Below are 19211 nucleotides of genomic sequence, written 5' to 3'. Positions count from 1 at the left end.
CGGAGATCGAACCCCGGACCTTCCGCTCTCCGGGCGGACGCTCTACCACTAGACCACGGAGAAGGTCCATTAAGGCTAATGTAGTAAGCGTGTGTAACAACAACAGAGCAAACTGTTACATTAAACAAATTAAATGGAATTACAAATTTGCAAAAATACAAATATATTTATTCTCAAATAACACAAAAACATACACTTGTCAGGACAATGATATTAAAAGGATCTACGATAAAACATAATGTCAATACATCACGGCCCTGTTTTTCCTAACATTCATTAACAAATAGACTCTCGAACACATACAACGAATCATTTCAAAATAATAAATTATACAAAACTGCATAAACAAAGTACAAAAATATCAAAAACATAACAAAATACACAAGATGGATTTGCAGAATACATATTCCGCAGTCCGTTCTACACACACTGGCCATTGACTTCTCTGAGACCGCTGCAGCATCTACTGGATGTGTAACACTTCACGTACCTAGGGAATGATAATGTGGATGTAAACGTTTCAAGTCTCGAGCGCAGCTGAAAATATGCATCTCTATACCTAGAGTGAGTGAGTGAGTAAGTTGGGTTTAACGCCGCTTTTAACATTATTCAAGTTATATCACGGCGTGTCAGCTTAATGTGGGAGGAAAGCCCGAAGTGATGCATGTCTTAGACGTTTACAACTTCAGTGAAACCCACCAGCACGGGTTTGGTGCTGACAAACCTAGAAACATAATTCGGGCGAATCGGGATTCGAACCCACAATCATAGGTTTCTGGCATGCCCAAGGGACGCAACTCTGCAGAGCGAATCGCGGCGCCTTAGACGAGTGGGCCACCCGTGCCCCCCTCTATACCTAGAAACAATCTAATGTTTTCAACAGAAATTCAACCTGCATCAACAGATATTGTCCGAATGTCGTTATTCAAGTTTACAATAAGTTTGGGGTTATAGGATTCGTTACATGGCATTATTCGTTGTATCTGAATTCGTTATATCGGATTATATTCGTTATATTGGTCGCCTGTACAGTGGACTAACACTTATCTCTGAAATATATATAATTCAACAAGCAATTACATATAAAATGAAAAGGAGTTCCAGTTAGATGGTAGATTCAGAAAATCTAGACATGCGCTATTGATGGCTATAGCATTACAGCAAAGGTTAGGCGAAAGGGAAAATAATATTGTTCAGGGACTGAGACAGACGACCTGTACAGTGAAGTAGTAAAACGCGTGTACGGTGATGTTGGTAAACGCTTTTCCCAAGACTGATCATGACGGTGCACGAAAACACATACTGACCAAAAACGTACGTTGATTAGCTCCGTTATTATTCTGTGTAGTTATATATTGCAACTTACCTAATACAATACTTCTTCCTGAACCACCAGCCTCCGCATCTGTACTTCTGTGTACACGCTTTGGACACAGTAATCGGGCTGGAGCACGCCTGTTTGTTGCATACCTGACTTTGCTTGCTCGGTCCACTAGAAGTGTAAAAAGAAGAAGCGGCATAACATCTCAACAGTTCAATATGCGATGTCGATAAATCGGCTCTCTGACTATTTTAATATGTTTAAAGAGATTCGGTGTATGATTGAGTTGGATTTGGCCTGTTCGGGAGGATCAATGTGTTTGTTCAAAATGATAGCGAAGTGTTATCTTCCCTGGATAGTTTGTTCTTCCCAGTGAGGAAAGAGGAAACAAAAGCTTGGCGTCCTGGTCATTTTGAAGAAAAGGTTTCTGATATGAACAATGAGATTTTGTGATGGCCTAAAATATCTGTTTTATGTCAAATGGCGATCTTGATTTGTTGTTTAACGCCGCACTCAGCAACATTCCAGCTATATAACGGCGCCCTGTAAGTAGTCGAATCTAGACAAGACAAACCAGTGATTGATAGTATGAGCAATGACCCACGCCGTCGGGGTAGGTGGACACACATTCAGCCACGTCACCGCGCCATTAAGTGACGACCGACCCATTAAGTTGCCGCTGGCGCCGAGTATAGGTTACCAGTGACGAATTCTAACGAGACAGACCCGTGAAGATCCGGAGTAGAATAGGTCTTCAGCAACCCATGCTTGCCATAAAAGGCGACTATGCTTGTAGTAAGAGGCGACTAACGGGATCGGGTGGTCAGGCTCACTGACTTAGTTAATGCATGTCATCGTATCCCAATTGCGTGGATCGATGCTCATGACGTCAATCCTGGATTGTCTGGTCCAGACTCGATTATTTACAGACCGCCGTCATATAGCTGGAATGTAGCTGAGTGCGGCGTTAAATAACAAACAAAAAAACACACACACAAATGTAGCTGGGCACACCCCAGGGGGCATTACGTACTTGCAGGGAGGTTTTAGGCAGGTCCTGGTTCTAGTCCTTGTTCCACAACCGCCACATGTCTTGGAACAGCCAGACCAAGATGACCACGCTGCCCACTCCTCTGCAAATTAAAGCGACGTTGTATATTCATACGATCAAACGTATGCGTGTACATATAGTTCTATTAATTTGGTATTTCTACTGAATGAAAGAAAGTCAAGCTTTGTAGCGAGAAATTACGAACCATTCTTTGATAGCATTCTCATCAAATCAGTGTGATAACACGTTTTTGCGCATTGTCAAAATCTAATTGTTTTTCATAATACACATTTATATGCCTCACATGTCTCAGAATGTAACTCAGCTCTGGGCAAAATATAGTATACACTTGAAATTTGGATTTGACCCAAACAATTACAAAGGTTATCAAAACGTTATCAAAGGTCTAAAAGGCAACTAACTATATGATACCCATATAAAATGCATCACATCGATTAACCATTTCCTCAACGATTGGTGTATACTTTCTTTTGCTCGACAGTTTACACTCCAGTTGTATCACCAATACTTTGTTATGGTCATCAGGCAATTTGTGATGGTGTACATTTATACATATTTATATGACATGCCAGTACGATACTCACTGTAGCAATAGCTGCCGACAAGTTTGAATCCAGAACAGCACGTCTTCACTTGTTTGTAACATGTATTTGAACGATATCTGTAGAAAAGGGAAGAATCCTACAGTTGCAGATACATACTCCAGCTGCCGTAGATTATTATGTAATATTAAAACACGAATGCGCTTGAAGATACATTTAATGAGGAATATTACAGGCCACTGATTGTGTGAAATGAAATGACATAGGTTTTGTATTTGCCGAGCTAAAACGTGGAATATATAGATTAATTCTGTTGAGTTCCGAAAATTCAGTGAAAGAAACATACGAACTCCATAAGCTATTTTCTATAACACATAGTTATATGACAGACAATTGTAGAAAACAGACTTTGTCTTTTGCTGAGAGGACCCAGTGTAGAAGTAAACGAGTGCAGCCATGACGTCATAAATGACTGCGTCTTCAGTATTTACTATAACATCATTAAACTCTTATCAACAATGATGTCTACATTATCAACATCGATGTCTGCATTATCAACATCGAAGTCTTCACTTATCAACATCGATGTCTGCACTTATCAGCGATGATATCTACACTTATCAATATCGAAGTCTACATTTATCAACAATGATGTCTACATTATCAACACGGATGTCTACACTTCTCAGCAATGATATCTACACTTATCAACAATGATATCTACACTTATCAACAATGATGTCTACACTTATCAACAACGATATCTACACCTATCAACAATGATATCTACCCTTATCAACAATGATGTCTACACTTCTCAGCAATGATGTCTACACTTATCAACAATGACATCTACACTTATCAACGTCGTTGTGTGCACTTATTCGGTGAAACCTCGTTAACCCAGAAACCCCGGGAACCCAGATTTCCCGTAATAGACTTTCACTGAAGTATGCTTCACACTAACCTGGGGCATTTCTTGAGCCAGAGAAACCCACATCTGACGTAATACACGCCTTTGCACTGATACGGTTGTGTGTCCAGACAAGCAGAGCCCAAGGTACTGGTCGGAGTACTACACCCACCACAAGACTCTGGAACGCAATGTCATGAGGTTTCAGGCCAATTCTACCATGACTTTGGAACATGCATGTACATGTGAGAAGTTTAAGACAATATTCTTACTTGATCGCCCATTTCGCATTATGATATTAACAAATGTGGGTTTTACAATGTTGCGTTTCCCAGTTCTTCTGGAACATAGCATTGGCATCAAAATACATTTCTTAGACAGATGAAATTCAACGTAGACAGTTTGTTACTTACGCTTATAATGGACATCGGAGATCTCAATATAGACAGTGTTAGTCTTTAATCATTATTCAGGAGGTTTGCATTATATCTGACAAAGGCCTGCGTTTCTTCAAGGTTCTTATCGCTTCTTGGTTATGGAATATTGTAAGGAACATTATCGCGTTCTTGGCTTTTGGAAACTAGCTAAATAGTCAACCAGTGCGAGAATGCAAGATCCCGCGATTTGACCAACTGTTGCGTTCTCGTGATCTTGAATTCTCCCTATTTATATTCAACTTGTTTCCAAAAAATTAAGAACGCGAGAATGTCCCTTGCAGTATTCCATACATAGTTGAGCAGTTGACATAGTTAATAACAGTGTTTTAGGACAATGGCCGCGCTATACATGTACGGAGACGTCATCAAGATTAACTTACCTATCTTGTACCTCAATTTAAATCCTTTCAATCCGCTACCTGAATTTATTCTCATCAGCAACAGCATCTCGTTACCATGAGAACGGAAATATTTGGTTGGTTTAGAGTTACAACAGTACCTAAAACAGAATATGAAAATATGTCAATTTATCAGTGAGTGGGACAGACAGATTAACAATATTTGATAATAATGTTTCTAGTCCTGCAGAAACCATTAACATTCTTCGTCTCTAACAATAAATCCAGTTAAAACAAAAATCTTACGACGAAAGTGAAAAGATACAGACACATATCTGTGAAACAATTGAAATCGCTTATTATAATAATCAAAGGTTCCTTTTGACGAAAATACAAACAAGTATTATGTGGCCACGTAGGTCTCTTTGGCACACTTTGTGACTTTAACTGAGATTTTTTATCTGTGCCTTCAACTGAGATCGTATATCTGTGCCTTAACTGAGTTCTATATGTGGCTTTAAATGAGTCATATATTTTGCTTGAACAGAGATCTTATATATGTGCCTTTAACTGAGATCGTATATCCACCTGTTCCCCAGCGGCACCCGGGAAAGAAAAGGTCGCTAGCCAGACAATATCGTAAGTGACGATTAAATTTGATCGGAAGTTCAGGCTCTTTAATTTGGTTTAATGCATGTCACTGTGCCCCAAAGTTGCTCATAACATCAACCACTGGTATGTCTGGCACAGACTCAGTTTTATAGGGGCTGTCGGAATATTGTTGACTTTTGCATATAACAAACAACCAGCTCTTAAACGCTGACTGACCTTGGACCTGTTCGTGCAAGATCCTGATGTCTCACTTCAATGTAGTTCCTGCAGGCGGAGGTGGAGCAATGAAAGGAGAATGTGTCCGTGAACTGCATCATCACTCTCTTGTTACTTCCATACGCCTAAACAATGTAAGGCATACAATCCATATTTACATTCATTAATCGCAGAAATGGATGTCTTACAATGTTTGTAGACTAACATCTAGTCCCTGAAACGAACAAATTTTACAGAAAAAAACAGTTGTTAAATTATAGTTATAAAAAATAATATAAAGGAGCACAGAGACTTTCTTCGCCTGAAACTACAGTAATCTAGACTTGCCAAACATTATAGACTTGCATGGGCTGTATTGGATACATTTGTTTCAGAGTCTGTATGACAGATTACATATTTTGTAAAATACTATTCTCCAGTTTAAATATTATTTAGGTTGCTTGCATCCATTATACTTGCACTGGTGGCTACGTGTGGAATTTTAATGGCGTCATATGTATCTCGCCGCTAATTACCTTGATTCGCCATGTACATTCGGAGTTAGCAGGGTACCCGGAAGTAGCGTAGTTGGGTGATGAGAGAGTCTTCCAGCTTGTTGTAGCAGTCAGGTACTTGGACCCACAGTTTGCTGTAAAGAATACGTATCCTAGTTGATATAAACGCTTTACATTACACATACATGTACATACGAGTAATGAGTTTAACGCCGCTTTGAACAGTATTAGAAAACCAAGCGTAACTGAACGTCTCATCACATGGAGACTTCTCTGCAGATACGGTGAAGCGTTTATAGTTCACAGTATCAGAATTCTCACGGGGGCACGGGTGGCCCAGTCGTCTAAGGCGCCGCGATTCGCTGTGCAGAGTTGCGTCCCCTGGACATGCCAGAAACCTATGATTGTGGGTTCGAATCCCGGTTCACCCCGATTATGTTTCTCGGGGGTTTCTCGACGAGGAACAAATAAATGACGCTTAAAACCGATACATTTTTAAACGATAAATGCTGAGGTTGAATTGGGTTGAATCAATATGCCTGTTCACAATGTTTTAAATAATAGTGAAAATATACATTGTACTATATCGGCGTATCTCGAGATTTAGTGCTGTTCCGGAAACCCTTGTGATCTGTTAATTGCGGGACGCATTTCAAGTGATGTGTATGACTACAAGAAAGTAAGGTTTTGTTTGTTTGCTTACCGCATTCGGCAATATTCCAGCTATATGATGGAGGTCTGTAAATAATCGAGTCTTAACCAGACAATCCAGTGATTGACATCATGAGCATCGATCCACACAATTGGGATACGATGACATGTATGAACCAAGTCAGCTAGCCTGACCACCCGATCCCGTTAGTCGCCTTTTACGACAAGCATAGTCGCCTTTTACGGCAAGCATGGGTTGCTGAAGACCTATACTACCCCGGAATCTTCACGGGTGTATACCCACATTGACTTGCACGTGAATGGGCAGACCACCGGTTGAGTTCAGGCGTATGTTCTTGGTAGCTCTTTCCATCACCTTCAATCTTGCACTTTTAATAGCGCATGCAGGTATATGTTCCGTTTGAAACCCTACTGATTCTTCAATAATGACGCTGGGAATAGCATGAGAACAGTCTGGGGCCTATACTCACCGTTGACAGAAGGTTTCACAACAGTACAGAGTGTTCCAGACCATCCATCCGGGCACTTGCATTTATTACAGTTCTTGGGATTTCTGTACCCGTCATTTCTGCATGAAGACCATGTCAGACCACCACTGCATTTTTCTAAATTAAACAAAAATTGAAAATGAAAGTGCGTCTGATATATGATCTGGAAAGACGTATCATTGAACTTCAAAACCGAATGCATGAATATTGCATAGAAATATATATGCTCGCTATAAAAATTTAATTGCTTTGTATCTCGTGTTCAGCCAGTGTACTACTGTTATCAGATCATATTCAGAAGAGATCTGGAACATGTGTGAATTAAATTGTGCCTTCAAAACAAGTCCCATGAGAATAGAAAGACATTAGAAACTGATGCCATGTTCTAGTTCTATTCTTGGATTTAAATAATTACCTTTAGGAAAACCATTCTACTTACGGTTGCAGTATCTGTAATTGGCAAGTTTCACGTCGAAGAAGGAGAGACCATATCTAGACCCTAATGTCCTATCCATGTCCGATTCTTTGGCGGTGATTGTTTTTTGTCCGTTTTGGGAGAAACTCTGTTAAAGTGATGAAGTTACTTTAAAACCAATAGCGTAATATCGATTAATCATAAAAATGAACACAATCATCGTGGGAATTACTATATACTGGGAGTAAGCAGGTTTATGTACCATCATTTATTAACATTTAACATAGCGACCGACCATTTGTTATTCAGAGTGGAGGCTGGCTTTTTATTGAACAAAAAGAAATTGGCCTCAGGTTAAAAAGAAGAGGTTCGCTAGACATAACGGACATTATGGAAAAACATGTTCAGCTTCCAGAGTTAAAAGTAAAAAGCTTTGAGCTTTGAAGCAGTGACCAAGAAAATCCCCGCCGCAACCCCGACATCCATCCCCCACTCCCCTCTGAAATAATGGGTCCTTTAATACACTAGCGTACATCAAAACTATCGAGGACATCAGATTTATAATAGAAAGCCAATGCTATGTGATTAAGTCACGCACTGGCGACTTGTCAAGATAATTTATTTTCTTTCTTGTCGCAATATTTTATCTATGACTAGGAAATATTAGTGGCCACTCACGTTTGTGCGATAATGCATGACAGATGAATAGTCGTATGGGACGCCGAGGGCAAGAGCTTCCTTCCAGCTCCTCCGTATAAAGTTGTGGCTCTTGCCGGACTTGATGTTAGCAGAGTGGATGTTGACGTACATGTTTCGGTCTGGGCGGGACTGCTCATGCCAAAAGCCTAAAGCATGGCCTATCTCGTGTGCTACTATCCCTTTCTGGAACGAAATGCGTAGGCAGTGGTAAATCTTCTATTAAGACAATAACATGAGGGGTTTAAGCTCTTTGATTTGAAGCATTTGAGGCGGAGCATCATTGTTGTGATGCGGCGTCCCATTTTTTATCGACAGTGTATCTTCTGGTATTTTTGTAAGTTAAACGATTAAGTCGATGATTTATCGATTCTGAAATATCTGATCGATTATTTTCAATTTATGAATATGTGACGAATATGTGAGGTTTTATAACAGTTATGAAAATAAACGATTTCACGATCTGTTTTAGCAGATTTATTCATATAATTGCAAGTTTTTATTGTGGTTTTTTTTTTTAAAATCTTTACATAAGGGATAGTCAAAGAGGTTGTCATAAATGTATGATGTTTGTCTTCGTATTTGTTATCGATCTGCGATTGTCACGTATCAATCTTGAAAAGTTAACACTCACCGTCCCACAACCGTTTCCGATTGAGATGGTTTGACCGAGAAGTTTCTTTCCAACTTTGGACCAACACCTAAACATGCGATATAACAGGAAGAAGATCGTATTAAATGTGTCTACAAGTAACGATATCCAACAATCAACTATTTTAGTGGCGGTTGTTATCCTTATGTATTCAATATACAATATACCCACGAATCTGCTTGCACCTATATACAATATACCAATGAATCTGCTTGCACCTATATACAATATACCAATGAATCTGATTGCACCTTTATACAATATACCAATGAATCTGATTGCACCTATATACAATATACCCACGAATCTGCTTGCACCTATATACCAAAAAACCGTTGAATCTGCTTGAACCTATATTCAATATACCCACGAATCTGCTTGCACCTATATACAAAATACCAATGAATCTGCTTGCACCTTTATACAAAATACCCATGAATCTGCTTGCACCTTTATACAAAATATCCCATAATCTTCCTGTACCTATATACAATATACCCACAAATCTGCTTGCACCTATATACAAAATACCTCCACAAATCTGCTTGCACCTATATACAAAATACCCATGAATCTGCTTGCATCTTTTTACAAAATACCCAATAATCTGTTTACACATGTATACAATATACTCACTAATCTGCTTGCACGTATATAGGTAATACCTATGAATGTGCTTGTGACTACAGAGTATTTAAAAAATACCCACGAATTTCCTTGCACGTACATATAAAATACCCATGAATCTGCTTGCACCTATATATTAAATACCCATTATTATTCTTTCACGTACCCTGACAGTCTCTTGAATTTCAGATGGGGTCCAAAGTAGAAGCCAACTTTGACAAAGTCCAGGCACGTTTCTTCTTCCCAATGTTGTATAGCATCAACTATTGCCTGCTTACTGGTCGCATCTGTAAATGGGGTCATTATGTTTAAATTAATATACATTTAATTGGAATGGCTATTTAAAAGAAACATTATGTGGCGCAAGGAACGAAATTTAATAATAAGAGCATTATAGCAATAATAGCACTGTAGCCAAGAAGGTGCCGGCCTTACATTTTGGCGTTGTGCTCTCTGCTCTCTGTCGTTATGCATTGCCTTGCCTAGTTAATGAAAATAGCCTCATTAAGCATGTAGTTAATACGTTAATATTTGTTTATGTCTTTTAAGTCGAACAATATTCCAGCAGCTCCAGCCTTTGGTTTCTCCATTTTATATCTTTTGAGGTACAATCGAGCATGCTGTTTTAGTACGTTAACTATACTCTTTTACTTGCCTGAGTTAAAATCCGATGTTATTTTGTATCGCACAGTGGTCGGCCATTTTGATGATGACTTGGCCTTGACCTTCCGTTTAACTCTATCTTTGATTGTTGCACCAGACAAGGTGTTACTTGTTAGTGTCGGCCCATTGAGATCAAGTAGTGATGAATCCTCTTCGATTTCCTTCTCAAGTTCATCAACATCTTCGGGGTCCATGACAATGTCATCTTCAAGGTCATCAAGATCTTCAATCGCAAGCGTTGTCTAAAATCGAAGTTTATTGCCACATGACATTTCTCTTTTAAGTGGTTGGTTACATAAGCGAAGTGGATAAATTCTAATGTAAACATCAAAGTATTCGAGTATTATAAAAAATAGCGTCATAATAATCAATTAGTCGGTAAAGCATAGCCTAGTGGTTAAAGCGTTCGCTCATCACGCCGAAGACCCGGGGTCGATTCCCGACATAGTACAATGTGTGAAGCCCATTTCTGATGTCCACCGCCGTGATATTCCTGGAATATTGCTTAAAGTGGCGTAAAACCATCCTCACTCACTCACTCACGTTAACCGGGACCCAGCTTCCTAAGCCCGACCCATGAAGTTCCGGGGTAGAATAGGTCTTCAGAAACCCAAGCTTGCTGTAAAAGGCACGCTTGTGGTTAGAGGCGACTAACGGGATCAGATGGTCAGGCTCGCATGTCATCGATCCCAATTGCGTGGATCGATGCTCATGATGTCAATCACTGGATTGTCTGGTTAAGACTCGATTAATTTACAGACCTCCCGTCATGTAGCTGGAATATTGCTGAGTGTTGCGTTTAACAACAAACAAACCAACCAACCCAGTATCGTCTAGATTAACGAGGTTCCACCGATATATAATGTATAACTTACCAGTCTCTTCTTTTCTCTTCCAGCTAGTTTCTGTTCTATTACAGCAAGTTTAGACACGACGTACAGTCTGTCAGCCAGACTTTCATCCCTTAGAAACCTGTCAAGCTTTTGCTGAGGAAGACATAAAACGAAGTCATTACAAACATGTATACATGTCTGTGCTAGACTAGGGAACAACATTCAGCTTTATAGGATATATTTAGTCATGACCATGTATGAAATTTTAAGACTCATTCGTGTCCTTTTTTATGACTCGTTTGGAGACCGGAGAATCTCCTCATTTTATTGAAAAAAATCTAGACGAACCAAAGGATTGTAGACTTGCTAGTGTGTTCACGGATATGTTTTGTTTCAATATCTGTATCAGAGACTTAGGTATAATTTGTGATCGAATTTAATCGAATTATCTATCATAAATCGTTCACCCATACACTTACTATGTCAACGCTGTTGATCTTGAAAGCTGCTAAATTTACAGGTTTTCCAGCAAAAGTTAGCCGAACGTTCTTTGTCAATTTTGTTAGATTGTTAAAGTTGAATGACTTTCCAACGATTGACTTTGCCTGCGAGCTTACACTAAGTACATCAACTGCTGCTCGTCTCTTCCTCCCATCGGTGGCCTCTTCGTCAGTTTCTTCTTGAGTTTCGTCATCAGGAACGTCGTTTGTCTCTGTTTCTTCGTCATCATTAACATCTTCCGTTTCCTCTGGATCTGTTTCTTCGACATCATTAACATCTTCCGTCTCCTCTGAATCTGTTTCCTCGACATCATTAAGATCTTCCGTCTCCTCTGGATCGTCTACAGTGTCTGCAGCATTGTTGGAACCATCAGACGGTGCGTCTTCATTAGCATTTTCAGCATTTTGTGGAACTTGAGCAACCTCTTCTCCGATACTAGTATTTACAGATTTTCCAAAATCGTTGTTATGTCTCCCGTCGTTACCTATAGGAACGCTCTCAGAATTGGCAAGAGAGACAGCAACCAAAATCAAGGATCCAACAAGAATCCAAGACAGTCTGCTTCCTTCCATGCTTGCATCCACTGCCAACCTAAGTTTGTAATAGCGCCAGGAAGTCGGCGGTCCACTCCCAGCAAGTGTTGTGTGGCATAGGAATCTCTCAAGTTTTATACCCTTGAAAAGGGAAGTTGTTACTTAGTCTATTTCCTTTCCCTTTAGTTATCTTCATCATGATTACATCGTAAGACGTCTTAGCCAATCAAATTCATCAAACGGACTATCCGGGTATTTGCTGTTTTCTGATTGGTTGTTTGCTGACAATGATCTCCAATTATATGCGTTCTTGACATTACCAGTGGGTGTTTGTGAAGACACAATAAGCTCTCTGTCTCGCGGGGTTTCTTAACGCTTGTTTGCTTGCCTTCTGAAGCGAGTCCCATTATTGGTAGCTGTGTATACATCACACTAACGTACGAGGTTCTGGAGCAATCACCACACACATCGGTTGACCTAGCAGGGTGTTCTCAATGCAAATATTGCTACATTATTGATGATTGTGAATGTTAGGTTCACTCGGTGCTATTGACATGAACACACCTTTGAAGCCAGAATGTGTATATAACATCATATTTATGTGGCAAGTTTTAGTTTAATTCAACCAAAATAAGTTGCAATATATTACTGAAATATCCGTTTCGTGTATTTTTATATTTCGTTAGTAACTTTGTGCTATTGCAGAATAGCTTTTCATAATTAAGGTTATCCGAGAAACAGTTTCCACATGCTGTATTATAATATACCTTGAAAACACAGAGAAACATTTATTCCTTGTTTCATGATTTATCTAATGTCAATGTAGTGTCAATCAACGTCAGGCTTTGTCCCATCCGTGATAAAAATGTGGTTTCTCGACAAAATGGCGTGTCTTAGATATACACTGCCCATTGCGTACCTTCGTTAAGCTGACAATATGTCTTTCTGCACACTTTAATTTCTCTGCAGGTTTAAAGGGATTCCTATGCAGTCGTACTATAAGTAATAGTTACACAATAAGAAATAAGTGTGTTAAGGAGCAAGATATTTGATAATTAATTTTGATAAACGTGCATGATTTCAGTTTTGTTAACGTGCATGTCACTGGGTACTGCACATACTAGTGATGAGAATGACATAATATACTTAAACAATTCCGATTGAAAATGTGTTTTCACTTCGTACAGTCATATTCAATAGGAAATTTAACGGAGGTGACTTTGCGATTGTGTAACGATTTATCTATGAATGCTCTGTTTTTAATCAGTTTTCATAAGGTGAACCTGCATGAGCGGGTAATTCATCATTAAGAACGTGTTCACATATATTTGTAATAAAAAAACAATAAACATATGTTACCTTGGTTGACATGTGAAAACAAATTATTTATCATTTTTGCGTTGTCCATATTTTTCATCCATCTATATCCTTAACTATGTTATAAAAATATATTTGAAGACATATTAACGAATGTGTTACTTTCAAAAAAAAATGTATGTAATTAAATGAAAGAAAATGTTATTTCACTATTTAACAGATTTGATTTACAATTTCAACACAATATAAGTTTGCAGATACTTTGATTATTGTGTCTGTAGCTATAGCTATAGCCTGCAGAGTAGAAAGTATTCATATTCAAATTTGCAATGTTATATCTCTTGAATGTTTCAAATCAACCTTGAATAAGTATTTACGCATTGCTCTGGGTGACAAATACAATAATTCGGCATTCTCCCGATCGTTATAGAAATCAACTATCGTGACTTGATAATGTAGACAATGACAATATCTTGCATTCATGTTTGTAAACAATCCGAGTTTAAATAATAAAATTTACAGTTAATAAAGTCGCATACATATTTTAGTTATCGTATCATTACATCGAACAATAACGTCTTGTTATGGGATGTAAACTAGATATTAAATATTCGATTTCCCGTGTTGATTTTCGACAGTTTAGTGAATAAGTATATTTATAGAAAATGAATAGGTCTACACGCTTCGTTCTTTTTAATTGCTCATGGAAGATAAAAAGCAGAAAATGCAATAAAGTAATCATGTTTTTTAACTTGAACTTAATTTCGAAAACGCAAGCGGAAATATAATATATTTTAACCTCTTTTATACTTTGCATTAATACATGTTGAAGACATATTTTTTTCAGAGTTGCGAGTGTGGAAATGAGCTTTTAGCACTTTGAATACGTGTTCACATGACTTGAGATAAGCAACAAGGAAGTATTTCGAAACTAACATCGTTTATTCATATACTACAGCCACAATTAGAATTCATTACATTAGTTCTGTTCGTAAATAAAGGATTAACATCGAAATATATCGTCAGCAATTCAATCTCAAACCTCTTTACAAGGAACGTATTAGTTTTATTACTCCAATGTATAAAGCGTCCATTGATTGTCTAGCGCTCTTCTTATTGGCTGCGTGGTATCCAATCCAATGCACGAACACCTGCGTCATGTAGCCTTCCACGCATGATCGGTTTTGCAATGAACTCTGTTGACAGAAATAGGTGTACATTGTATAGCCATTTGCAGCAGTTACGTCCCTTGTCGCAGTGTTTGCTCAAGAGCTCTGTGGGCGTTGAGTTACAAAATCGCACGGACAAGTCCGATTCACGAGATCACAACATAGTTATTTTTGTCGTTTAAAGACTATCTATTCACACCAAGCAACTGAATCAGCTGGCGTATGGCGACATATAGATACCTGTGGCAGTTATACATTCTGACTTTGGTCTTAGGTTTTGTATTGAAATAAATAATCTGTACCCGAAAATACTGGGGAAAATGTCCTCTGTGTTTGAAGAAAAACATCTTTCACTCGACATTCTGGAAGTTCTGAAAAAGATTATACTGTGGGTCCCAAAATACATGTATGTTTCATTAGAAACACTATTAAACTGTCGGTTCTGTACTAGTCGAGTGTTTTAGCAGTTAAGGTATAATGATAGTCGTCATTGTGTGATATTTATATATCGTTGGTATGTTGGGAATTGGTTTAATTATACTGCTAGGGATTCATCCGAGAAAAGCGGTTGGGTAGCCTAGTGGTTAAAGCCTTCGCTCGTCACGCCGAAGGCCCGAGTTCGATTCCCCACTTGGAAACAATGTGTGCATGTGTCTATATCTGGTAACTCTTGCCGTGAAACTGCTGGAACATTGCAAGAAAATTGATAAAAACGGTGTAAATACACTCACTCCCTGGGTGTGGTGATGCGCAATCCATTCGTTTTTAAATATTATTCATCCTGATGGAAAAAAACATGCAATTAATCATTTGGTGACATGTCAAAAACGATTGGTTGTTTAACTTTCCGCCAATAAGGGTGTGTTGTACATTTTTCTAATTCTGCACCCACTCCCCGCTTGTATTTTTTGTTTTTGTTTAATTAATCTAACGTTTGACTTTGTCAACAAATACGTTTTGTGATACAAGTTGTATATAAATAAAAGCTACAAAGCCCATTCCATATTCATAAGATATCTCTGCTAAAAGCAGAGTCGATCGTGATTCCGACTTCAGTCCTCCCTGATTATAATGCCACCTTTCGCCCAGCGGTAAATATGGCATTATATCTAGGTAGTACTGTATATCCATTTCCAACAAAACGTTTGTACTTTAATGTTTCAAACAAAGACGATTGAGGGAAGTGTTTCCGAAAAGGACAGTATCACAAACATGAAACTTATGTGTTCGTTATTTTAAGGAAGCTGAATGATTTTCTGCGTGAGGATTAGCTGTGAAAGCAACTGAGATCAAGGCACTTAGTTTGTTAATTAGATGAAGGAATTATCTCCAAAAGATTAACTATTTCAATTTGACGTTTAAAAATTACATTATAACCAGGGCAACGGAACGTTTGTCCTGAAAAAACACAATGGTATTAGCATTATACAGAGGGTGGCTTTATAGCCAGGGAATTGTGCACTGCTGAAATCAGTTTAATAGAAACACATGGCATTATACCTCGGCGTGTTAGCTTGATGTTGAAGGAAAGCCGACGTGATAGTAGACATCTCCTTTGATGATGGTTTGACATATCACATTTTTATAATAAGAACATAATCACAGTTCACCTTTAGTACTGGCCGGGGCGGTAACCATAGCTGAACTATGGCTTTCAGATGATTATATCTTATTGTTAGTTTTCAATTCAAAATATCTTAAGTTAGCGGTAATATATCCAAACAATGCACTTTACTGATAGCCTATTTCTGGTGTCCCCCGCCGTGATATTGCTGGAATATTGCTAAAAGCGGCGTAAAATCATACTCACTCACTCACTGATAACATTGACTAAGGGACGAAACTCTGCACGGCAAACTGCGTCGCGTTCTACGACGAGGCCACCACTTACCGGGCACCTGAAGGATGGGTTAGCCTTTGACCTGTATCGGATGGCGCCGCTCGAACAACCATCGAACACATTCCATTGTGTGACTCGTCCGCCCACTATCATATTGCTAGTACATTGCACACAATTGCAACAGACGTATTCATGACTGTGTGTTATCAACGAGAGATCGGCTGACATTTGACATATCCAATTAACAGTTCCTTTCTGCTCATGGCAATTATTAGTATGTACAATTTTCAGTTATATGAGGATTATGTATGCTGCAAGGGCACACCGTTTAAGATTTAAATAATATTAGGTTTTATTATCTATCAAATAGATTGGTATGTTCAAATGATATGATAAATACTCGTGGAGCTCGTTTTTTTTCATTTGATTTCATTTTGCATCAAAATGTTTTGGGTCGATCTTGTGAAAACATCTGCGTTACTTGGTGCTTTCCACCAACATTACGCTGACAAGGTCTATATATTGTTTGTTGTTTACTTGTTGTTTAACGCCACACCCCACAATATTCCAGCTACATGACGGCGGTCTGTAAATAATCGAGTCTTAACCAGACAATCCAGTGATTGACATCATGAGCATCGATCCACGCAACTTGGATACGATGACATGCATCAACCAAGTCAGCGAGCCTGACCACCCGATCCCGTTAGTCGCCTCTTACTACAAGCATAGTCACCTTTTACGGCAAGCATGGGTTGCTGAAGACCTATTCTACCCCGGATCTTGACGGGTCTTGTTTAGAGTGAGGGATATTCAACATGTTTACTGTCAGGAAAGTGTTGCCTTTATAACGGGCTTGCACTGGCGGCTGACTGTATACAATGTGTACAGACATGTATTTAAAAGGTATAACTGTTTGTTTTTGTTATATTTCAGTTATTGTATATTTATATTTTCTAAGCCTTCGAATACAAACTAGTCGGACAAACTAACGTGAATTGAAACAATTTTTTAGCATATTTTTTAATGTTGTTCTGACTGTATAGTTGAATACGAAAGGGAAAAATAATTACAAGTATGTATCGCCATAACGCATAGCTGCCCTGTCGGTGGTATACAGACGGGAGTATCTCTAGGTCGATAAAGATATATATTTCGTTTAGTTAATTAGTGAGTGAGTGAGTTGGGTTTAACGCCGCTTTTAACAGTATTCCAGTTATATCGCGGCGTGTCAGCTTAATGTGGTAGGAAAGCCCGAAGTGATGCAGGTCTCAGACGTTTACCACTTCGGTAAAAACCCATGAGCACGGGTATGGTGCTGACAAACCTAGAAACATAATCGGGGCGAACCGGGATTCGAACCAACAATCATAGGTTTCTGGCGTGCCCAAGGGACGCAACTCTGCACATCGAATCGCGGCGCCTTAGACGACTGGGCCACCCGTGCCCGTTTAGTTAATTAGGTGGATATACATATATATATATTTCGTTTTTTAAATTTGACTCACCGTCGTTAGTTTACACATTTATGTAATGGACATACGGAGGATATACATCATTAACATTTGCATCACTAAACTGCCGGGGAAAAGAATGCACACACCCCTGTATGATGATGAGTGAGTGAGTGAGTTGGGTTTAACGCTGCTTGTAACAGTATTCCAGTCATATCACGGCGTGTCAGCTTAATGTGGGAGGAAAGGCCGAAGTGATGCAGGTCTCAGACGTTTACTACTTCGGTGAAACCCACGAGCACGGGTATGGTGCTGACAAACCTAGAAACATAATCGGGGCGAACTGGGATTCGAACCCACAAACATAGGTTTTTTGCGTGCCCAAGGGACGCAACTCTGCACAGCGAAACGCGGCGCCTTAGACGACTGGGCCACCCGTGCCCCCGTATGATGATGACTATAATGAAACACACGAGACGTGGTTATTCGATGGTGATGTATTTGATGCGGGTATCGTAGTTGTGTTATGATCTAAAGTTTGCAGTGTTTCGGGGACAGTTGTCAGCATAGTAACGTTCTGATAACGTTTGTACTATTTTGATCAAAACCAATATCAAGTGTATACTTTCTTTTGCCCAGGAGTGTATTTCTAAAAATAAAAGACCTGTTTCAGTTAATGCTATTTCAACTCTACACGTTTTTAAACTGTATGGGCCATCTTATCTCCTGAAAAGAAGAAGACGTTAAAAGAACACAGGAATCTTAACAATTGAACTACAATATAAGTCACATTGTTTGCTAGGAAACGTAACTAACATTATGTTCGAGTATGAGCGTCCATATGCCTCGCGAAAAATGTAGTCAATACAAATCTGATTTGGAGTTAATCTAAACTTCAAATGTTGAAGGTTCCAGTGTCGCAAGTAAACACACGACAATACGCCGGTAACGCTAATTACCACGTGACCAGTGACCCGGTCAAAATACTTATCTAGATCACATGACAGTGGTTATCATTCATGTGAAAATGGCATCTGTTGACAGTGAAAGGGCCAAACTCAAGACGGAGATGTCAATATATGCACAACCCTTAACCTTGAAGGGATCGCACTTGAAAATGTACTTCAAACAGTGGGGAATGTAAAACTGCCGAGCAAAGGAACCTGTGGACTCATGTGTGATTATGTCTAAAAATGAAACAAACAAGGAATGTTTTTTCGATGGTGATTTATTTGATACGGGTATCATATGTGTTTTGGACCTAAGTTTGCAGTGTTACGGCGACTGTTTTCACCCATGTAACGTTTTGATAACATTTGTAATTTTGGGGTCTAATCCCACTTTCGAGTGTGTACCTTCTCTTACCCGGCAGTTTGTTTAAAAGTGACATTCTATAGCCACGTACA

The 19211-nt window shown here is 38.9% G+C and overlaps 1 protein-coding gene across 1 annotated transcript; it reads right to left on the bottom strand.

Annotated features, from left to right (window-relative positions):
- Positions 1-152: 152 nt before the first annotated feature.
- Positions 153-12143, bottom strand: LOC124120585 (zinc metalloproteinase dpy-31-like). Its single transcript, XM_046483443.2, has 16 exons — positions 11471-12143; positions 11034-11144; positions 10151-10400; positions 9662-9782; positions 8851-8917; positions 8199-8402; positions 7545-7668; positions 7088-7222; positions 5967-6079; positions 5452-5576; positions 4666-4784; positions 3903-4029; positions 2978-3054; positions 2355-2454; positions 1367-1492; positions 153-490 (listed from the first exon to the last, which is right to left on the bottom strand). Exons 1-16 carry the CDS (start codon positions 12062-12064, stop codon positions 421-423), a joined length of 2463 nt encoding a protein of 820 aa, XP_046339399.2. The 5' UTR covers positions 12065-12143; the 3' UTR covers positions 153-420.
- Between the last annotated feature and the right edge of the window lie 7068 nt (positions 12144-19211).

This window comes from Haliotis rufescens, unplaced genomic scaffold (genome assembly GCF_023055435.1).
Source record: "Haliotis rufescens isolate VD_foot unplaced genomic scaffold, xgHalRufe1.0.p SCAF_1, whole genome shotgun sequence".
NCBI classification, from domain to species: Eukaryota; Metazoa; Mollusca; class Gastropoda; order Lepetellida; family Haliotidae; genus Haliotis; species Haliotis rufescens.
This window is presented reverse-complemented; position numbering and strand designations above follow the sequence as displayed.

Bases quoted from the DNA above. Each gene is read 5' to 3' on its own strand.
- LOC124120585 (XM_046483443.2), bottom strand. From the start codon at position 12,064: ATGGAAGGAAGCAGACTGTCTTGGATTCTTGTTGGATCCTTGATTTTG. The intron at 7,669-8,198 runs GTGAGTGGCCAC...TCACTTTAACAG, and splicing joins TCATGCATTATCGCACAAAC to AGTTTCTCCCAAAACGGACA. The intron at 6,080-7,087 runs GTGAGTATAGGC...TATTCTTTACAG, and splicing joins TGTGAAACCTTCTGTCAACG to CAAACTGTGGGTCCAAGTAC.